Source organism: Nanorana parkeri, unplaced genomic scaffold (assembly GCF_000935625.1).
Source record: "Nanorana parkeri isolate BGI_ZX_2015 unplaced genomic scaffold, ASM93562v1 scaffold27, whole genome shotgun sequence".
In the NCBI taxonomy this organism is placed as follows: domain Eukaryota; kingdom Metazoa; phylum Chordata; class Amphibia; order Anura; family Dicroglossidae; genus Nanorana; species Nanorana parkeri.
Genome location: NW_017306295.1, coordinates 1,880,856 through 1,889,340, shown reverse-complemented (window position 1 = coordinate 1,889,340; position 8,485 = coordinate 1,880,856). Strand labels below are relative to the sequence as shown.

The 8,485-nt window shown below is 39.6% G+C and overlaps 1 protein-coding gene across 1 annotated transcript in view; it reads right to left on the bottom strand.

Moving 5' to 3' along the window:
• The window catches only part of SFMBT2 (Scm-like with four mbt domains 2), a 128,561-nt gene that overhangs the window by 50,225 nt on the left and 69,851 nt on the right, over window positions 1–8,485 (bottom strand). The window contains exon 9 of the mRNA XM_018566472.1: window positions 6,743–6,825. Within this exon, the coding sequence (XP_018421974.1) occupies window positions 6,743–6,825 (83 nt within the window). The remainder of the gene's footprint in view (window positions 1–6,742; window positions 6,826–8,485) is intronic.

Sequence of the window (8,485 nt, the reverse complement as noted above, 5' to 3'; positions counted from 1 at the left end):
GTTGCAAAATGTACTCATTTATTTATTACAGATATTTTTAATGTGCCGACAATTTATGCATCGCTTTGCATAGTGCACATTCACATCAGTCCCTGCCCTTAAGGAGCTTATATAAGATAAAATGATACCACTATAGTGTGTAACAATTACACATCAACTGATATGGTTGATAACCTATAAGCATATATGTAAGAATACCACCTCTATGTGGAGCAATGAGGTGGAAAAAGAAGTTATACTCTTTTTCCACCTCATAAAATATAATTTATACATTTAGGAGAGTGTGAACACAGCAGACACCGTGACAAGAACCTTATATTAAAATATTAAAACAACGTTGCCAATTTTAATATAAGGTTCTTGTCACGGTGTCTGCTGTGTTCATACTCTCCTAAATGTATAAATTATATTTTTCTAATCAATAAAGTAAGCCATCTGGCTGATTAATTATCTAATTTTGGTTAAAGTATAACTTCTTTTTCCACCTCATTGCTCCACATAGAGGTGGTATTCTTACACCTTAAGGAGCTTACAAGCTAAGGTCCCTATCTCACATGCAAACATACAGGAGCCAAATAATCTTCCAGCTTGTCTTTGGATTGTGGAAGGTGACGAGTACCCAGAGGAAACCCATGCAAGCACAGGGAGAGCAAACTCTTTGCTGATAGCATCCTGAGCGGTATTTAAACTGGGGGCCCTCAGTGCTGAAGTGCTAACAACTAAACCACTTTTCTAATTATTTAAATATCTTTCCTTCTAACACTAGATGATCCAAATGTCTAGATTTGTGAGATTTAGACATCAGGTTTAAATATTTGTTTAAAGGTTATCTAAACCCAATAACAAAATTATATTATACATTGCATCATACCAGTCCCTAGATGTGATAGCTGCATTTGCTTGGATTTTGCAGAAGATCATTTTCAGCAAGTAAATAAAAAAGCTGTTCTTGCCAGAAATGCAGTGTCCCTGTCACTTCCTGTGAGTTGCAATGGAAGCACAAATAATTGTGGCTTACTTCTTTAAACTACAAGTGCCCCCATCCCCAAGTAATAAAGATGAAGAGAGAAAGACATGTATGAAGCGACAACAATCGCTCCATTGAAAAGAGCTGGATTAACCATTCAGCAAAATAGGAATATGATCTGTGCAGCGGTGTGTTCCTCTCCACAGCCGCTGCTGAGTCAGCGAGAGCCGGCAGTGGAGGAGGAGGCGGGGTCTGGGGTTGGCATCAGAGGAGGAGGTCGGGCCTGGTGACAGGGAAGGGGGCGGGCCCGGTGATGGGGAGGGGGCGGGGCTCATCACCGACAGTGGAGGAATAATTGGGCTCTTCAAGGGGTGTAACTAGAGATCAAAGGGGCCCCATCAAAAATTTTGCTATGGGGCCCCGTGATTTCTAGTTACGCCCCTGCCTTCAAGGAAACGCGCAATTTAAAACAAACCTTTTTGCCCCTTTGCCCTGAGCTAACTGATCTCACTCTTCTCCTCCACAAATGTATACTTACTGAGATCCAACTGTCATGGCCTCCATTGCTTATTTACATTCCTCATTGCAAGCGCTTTTTCCTCCTGCCTTTCTTCCAGACAAGGTAGGTAGACAAGGAGAATTATGGGGAGAGTGAAATACATAAATTCCCATAATTCGAACCGATGTCTGACACTGAAGCTGTCACAAGTTGGCTCTATAGATCGAGAACTGAGCAATCACATACCGCTCTTCTCCTTGCAGAGAACGGTGACTGTCAGTCACATCTGTCCTTGCAGGGATTCCTCCCTCTCCATTCCTCCAGCGCTGACTGGAGGGACAGATGGGGAGGGGGCAGGCACAGCTGGCATTGCCTCTAGAGAGGCAGAGCCAGGTGTCAATCAGGTAGCTGATTGACAGAATAGATTGTGCAAGCCTCTTCTGTCATAGATCCTCCTTTTTGCCTATGGGCACTTTTTCTTTTGCTTCCGTGCACTGAGCCGTGCATGCACAGTTCAGTGTAGCGTCTCAGAAGAATTCCTTGCTAGGACATGCGCAGAAGATACCTCATCTGGGCCTGGCCAATCAAACAACTGCAGACTTCAAACACAGAAAAAGACCATGGCAAGGCTGAAAGTGTTGCAATGGGAGGAAAGTGCTGACATTGCAGCACTAGATGGAAATGCTTTGGTATGTAAGTCTACCATAATGTGATAATATGCTGTCCAAACTAACACATTATGGCTAAAAGGTCCTAACGTTTTTTTATTTATGTTTTTGTTTAAACTTTGCTTCCAATTTAATGCCGTGTCAGTCAAGCAATGAAGGGGCCAAAGGGGGCAATGCTTAAGGTCCTTCTTCTCCATAGATAAAGTAAGCGTAGGGATAGGAAGTGTGTTATTCACAGGATTACCAGGGGAAAAAAAGAATGCCGCCACCTCATCTAAAGACTGTCAAACTGCAATATATTAGTTCTGTTTTTGAGTGTAGATATGATTTAAAAACAAGTTGTCAAGGCCTGCAAGTCTAATCTATTCTTCTTTGGGAGAGTTTACAAATGTATTCAGAATATGTGAGCTGTTGTCAGAAGGTCCTTAATGCATGTCAATATACAGCAGTGTAACATAACATACATAGACTATTAGAGCTTAAAAATATGCAATATGATGACCTACTTATAAATTCAAACCTGAGAGAAAGTTGTAGAAGCTGTATAAGAAAATCATGCAAACTTTCAGGATATTGCTACGGGTTAATATTAGTCAGATGTGGGTCGCACGTGTATTATTTCTTTACAAGTCTTCCCACTTGTTAAAGTGACCCTCCCATCACAATGACACTTGCAAATCAAGCACAGACTGTAAAAGAAGAGAATCTATACTTGCCCCTATGGCAGGCTGTGTCTTCAATCTCTGGCAATTTACTGCTCCCCGACCCCTGCAGATATTCCACATGTCTGGGAGTGTGGCTCCAGCTCATATTTACTGTAGTGAAATACAAGCTGCAGCAGTCAGGGAGCAGCAAAGGTCCACAGTTTTGAAGATACGGGCCCCCAGCAGAGCTAAGGATAGATGCTCTTGTTTTCCAAGCTGTGCATAGTTTACAAATGACCCTGTGTTTATATCTTGCCTTTCAATCTATGGAGACAAGTTACAAAAGAGATCAGCCAATAGTCTGCAGGCTACTGTAGGATCTGATTTCTTGCTGACATTTTATTTATCTACCTTTTAATACACTTATTTCTAATCTAAACTTGTTTGGTTTGGAATAAAGCAGTGGTTAGAACACTTGTCAGTATTTTTTTTTAGCTGTCCATATCCTTTTTGATGGATCTTTCTGCACTTCCCGTCCCAGTGGCACAGCAAAAAGTAAGGGAAAATTACTCCAAAGGAAGGGAAAAATTGCCTCTTAAACAGTTGTCACTGGAACGTACGTCCCCATTGGAAGATTGTCCCACTTTATCCAAAACTAGAAGAAAAGGTTTGGGCTGAACATATACTTTACGCAAAATGAAGTATAATGTTGTATACAAATCCAGGGAAAAAAATTCTCCATTTGTCAAAGCTACTATTTAACCCTTGTTTACTTGACACATTACCGACAATCAGCGTCAGATCAAATCAAAGATAAAATTGTGTGTTTTTTATATATGTACATGAACTTCCTGTAACTGTATTACTAATGAACTTACTGCAATGATCATTTCTAGCACAAAACGGATTTACAATATAAGTAACAAGCTTTTAATGCAGATTCTTTACTAAGGCATGAGGAAGCTAGCCAAGGTGAAATTCCTGTTTGAAAATGCTGTGGGTGTTATGCAAAGCACCTGAGACAAATCATGTACACCAAACAAAAATGAGATTAAACAGAATGTAAACAAACAATTATGCTTCCTTCATGAAGCAGAGTTGAGTAACTCAACATGTTTTTCTTACCAAACCAAGTGATTTGTATGTGACCGTGTTGTCACCAGCTGTTCTAGCCATATATACATAGATTTACATTATTAATAATCTGTTTTAGACCTATTCGGCTTGATTCAAACCCCATGTGAAGCATCCAAGGCAAGTATTCATTATCGTTCAGATACCAAAAATGTCAGAGATCTGCAATAATAGACTCCCCATCTGAATACATAATGTATCAGGATCAGTATTAAAGATAAGCAAACAAATTCATGAAGTTCTATATCAGATCTGAGTAATGATGATTTATGTCCAGAAGATGCTGCCAACAAATGATAGCACAATCCACAAACAATCCATATTTTTGAGGTTACTAACTCCAGAATGAATGAATCTCAAATTGATGTAATATATTATATAAACCCCAGTGTTCATGCTTTGACTGGTTAACCATTAGGGCCATTGCAGACATTCATAAGGAAACTGCTCAAAATCAACAAAGAAATATAATGCAGCAAGAAAAAAAAAATCTCTTGCCTTAAAACAAATATGTAGAATAAAAAAGTTATACAAATGTATAGGTATGCTACCTGTACCAACAGTACTAAGAGTGCTATCAGCTCACCGACACCTATCCTCCTCGGCGTCCATGAGTACCTATTGTGTGGCCTGGGGGTAGTTTACAGCCAAGCCAAAATTCCCATGAGGGGGTCCTTGGCAGAACATTAGCTATTCCTAAGAGTCCATTTTCAAGGAAAGCAGCCACATTGATGAAAAACATCTACAGCCCCAGATCCTGAGATTTATGTTATTTAGTGTAAACATAACATCATAACTTTTTGTTGCTTGGGTCCCCTTTAATTCCTTACATAAAAAAAGATGAGTTGTAAGCTCCCAAAGAAATATTTAATTTAAAATCAGATGGGAAGTCTTTACAAACTCATTTTCAAAACATAGAAAAATATTTTTTTTTTCCTAAAATGTTTTTTGTTTGTTAAAATATTGAAAAAAAGCAAGATTTATTTTTTAACTTTTATAAATAGGCCCCTGGTTGCTAAATTTTAAAATTTCCAATCCAGCCAATAAAGTTTACCCCCAATGAGGATGCTTGGAGAGAGGGAATGAAGATATCATGTTTAACACAAAATTAGCTGTCACCTTTACCTCCTTTTTACCACTTGACCCTGTTTCAGCCATTAGGACCTCCACATGGCAAATCATCAAGGAGCTGGCCAAGAACACTTGTTAGCAATGGAGAGGCAAAGAAGTGACATTTCCCTGGTCCAGCTGGAAAGGAAGTGACTCTGTACGAAAGGATAATTTGTTTGACATGGGCCTTTATGAGTGGTACAGCCAAGGAAGGAAAGGAAGTGGTACAGCCAAGGAAAAAAAAAGCCCACATAACTTTTTGATCGCAAAGCAGATGATCGCTAGGGCGTGGAAGCCCTCCAGGTGCCCTTTCAGAAGTTCATGTGTTACATGACACTCATGCTAAATTTTTTAAGATTTGGGATTCCTGGATCTCCTACACCCTTCTGATCCTTGACCTTGTCACCTACATTGCTCTTGATGAGCTCTACGTTTGAGCTCTTTGTGGTGGTGGGGGGTTGTGGGGATCATATTCTCTTCTTTCCTATAGCTCTTTCTCCCTTTTCTTTTTTTTCCTCTCCCCCTTTCTTTCTGCTCCCACTTTCTTCTTTTCCCTTTTCTGTTGTATTTAGGGGAATTAGCCCCTGTCCTTTCTTAGCACACTTCTGATTCTGGTATGTAGACTTGTTTATGTTGTGAGATTTTGCCCTCATATTCTATTATCTTTTACTTTCCTTTTATTTGGCCTGGGATGGCATTTAGCCTGTGTCTTTTTTTTTCTTTACATGCCAAGCCTTTTGCAATCAAGTCTTTGTTCTGTTATTGTCCCAGCGTGGGTACTTTCACTGTCTGTTATTGTTTGTTATTAAAAACGCATTCAAATTATTGTTAAAAAGAAAAAGGCAACATAACTCTACTTTTAATGTGGAAAATAATTTTGTTTTGTATGTTAGCAATTACATCATCCTTTAGAATGTCATTACATATATATACCGCATATAATCCGAAAACAACACCCGAGTAATTACACAGAGTAAATCATTGTATAACAATTGCATTTTAAAAGGGTGGATAACAAACCCTTTCTCTTTGCTGTCCATTAACAAAAAATATGTTTTAGAATGAATGGAAATGATTTATCATTACACACACACACCAAATACATTGAATTGGTATTAAAAAGTAACTGGAATAACTTAAAAGGTCATGTAAAAAAACTTATCAAGAAGCAGGTAGCATTGTGCTGTGGAAGAGCGTTATCTGAAGGGGAATAAGCCCTTCTGATGTCCCAAAGGGAATACTCTAGCCCATATTCAAAATAAAAATGCCATGAGAAAAATATTGGTGCTGCTGACCTCTATCTGAAAAAGCTAGTTGCCTGGCCAGCCCGTGACTTCAGTACCTTCTCAATCACTGATTTGAAACTCATTAGGGTTGATTTACTAAAGTCAAATAGGCTGTTTAACTTGCCTTTAGTAAGTCAACCCCAAGATGCTCAAGGTCCTCTGTCTTCTTTAATACATGCAAATGTTTACACACACAAAAAAAAGATATAATAAATAATATATAAACCAGAAAATGCTCTTCAGAATAAAACCTTCACACAAAATGCAGATACCCTTATTATTTTGCAAGATTCTTCAGCCATAGAGGAAGTGACTAGCACAACATAGGTATAGTGAGAAGAATATCATAGGATACGGAAATCTCACTTTATAATGTGAATGGGCATGCATTTTACAGAAATGATAATGATTACACCAAAACATTAGCAACTTACATTTCTGAAAGATGTGTTTGGTGCTGCCTCTGCTCCACACTGCTTCTGGTAATCTGCCCAATCAAAATCCTGGTCTGGATACCCTACAAACGAAAGAGATTAAAGGGTCTATTCACTTATCTGAAATAAATACTTTACTGGTGCAATAGTCACTGTATCCTAACATAACTTTAGGATTCTTCATTCATGCATTCTATGTTTTTGAAGTTTCAATAAAGCAATGCTGCAAATTTATTTAAAAAACAATATTTTTCTTTTCAGCTGACCACACGTGCACAGTCAAGTGAACTTGATTTGCCCTAAACTATTAAATATCCAGCCGCCATGTTCCTTCCCTCCTACTGACTTTTTCTTTTAACAAAAATGGAGATTAACAAAGACAAGCGGATGGCATAGACAAAGCAGTCTAAATCTGATGTGTTTTGGGTGCGAGGTTGTTAATGTCTCCAAGTACTGGCTGGTAGATTTTACTGTGTATATGTTTTGTGAGAGCTAGCTTCAAACAGTAATACTTTAAGGACACAGATCACAGCGCAGATGCCCTCACAGGGGTTGTTCAGCATCTCTTGACAAAAATAAACATATGCTCATCCAGCCTCTTGGCTTTGCTCTTGCAGCACTGCATATACGGCCTCATGGCTGATTCACACCGCATTCCAGAGTGCCTGGCCTCTGGAACACACTGGAACGCAACCTCGGCCGGTTCACTTTGATTTGAGGTGGGAGGGGGCGTGGAAGTGCATTAAAGTCAATGGCACCGTAGCCACACACCCAGCCCGCAGTGCGATCATTGGCACCCGCACACGTGGCACATTAGTGCCTGTGCTCCGGTCTAGTGCGGTGCTGCAAGCACTATGCAAAACAAAGTGAGCTGGCCGGGTTGCATTCCACTGCGTTCAAGGCTGAACGCTCTGGAACGCACTCTTTACGGTGTGAACCTCAGCCCTCAGTCCTTAAACCACTGCCTGTTTTCTCCAAACAACAATAATACTGTGCTAACCTGTACAATTGGGTCACAAACCGCAGCTGCCTGCTGCACTGGACTTCACTCCTGTCCCCCAGGTGGAGCCCTGAACACCTACCAGCGCCTTTTCCTTAAAGACTATGCTTACCTGTGCAATCAGCAGGTGCTGGTCACTACAAAAACATGGAACCAGGAATGGAGATTTCATCCCTGCCAATTCCCTTAGAAATCTTACAGGTTCCAGGAACCTGGAGAATCCAGAAAATCTGGAAAGAACTGCAAAGACAGCTCCTTCCCTGTAAAGATATTTGACTCTTGAAGGCTACTGGGTGACAAGAAGGCCAAATTACACTGTGGCATTGCCACGCACTGCCACAGTCTGCAATCTATTACTCTGGGGTTATTACCACAGGGTAGCATTTATTGTTTAAAGATTGTTATATTTTTATCTGTTTTGTCACACATCTTTTATTATTTCCTTTTCATTTACTGTTATTAGTCTTCCTGCTGATGTAGCTCCCTCTACCAATAGGTACCAACATTGTTTGAAAAACATGATTTTGCTTGTAATGATCTCATTTCGACACCTTTGTAGATGTGTAAATTAACAAAGTATGGGAAATGAGTGTGAAATCAATAGGATGCACTCTGTTCTACACAAAAACAATTGTTAGACAATGCAAAAGCCTACATTGAAAAACAAACCCACGATTTTCTTTGGGGTTCATCAATCAATGCCCCAGTGAAGCAAATGTTAAAACTGACCTTGAACATTATAC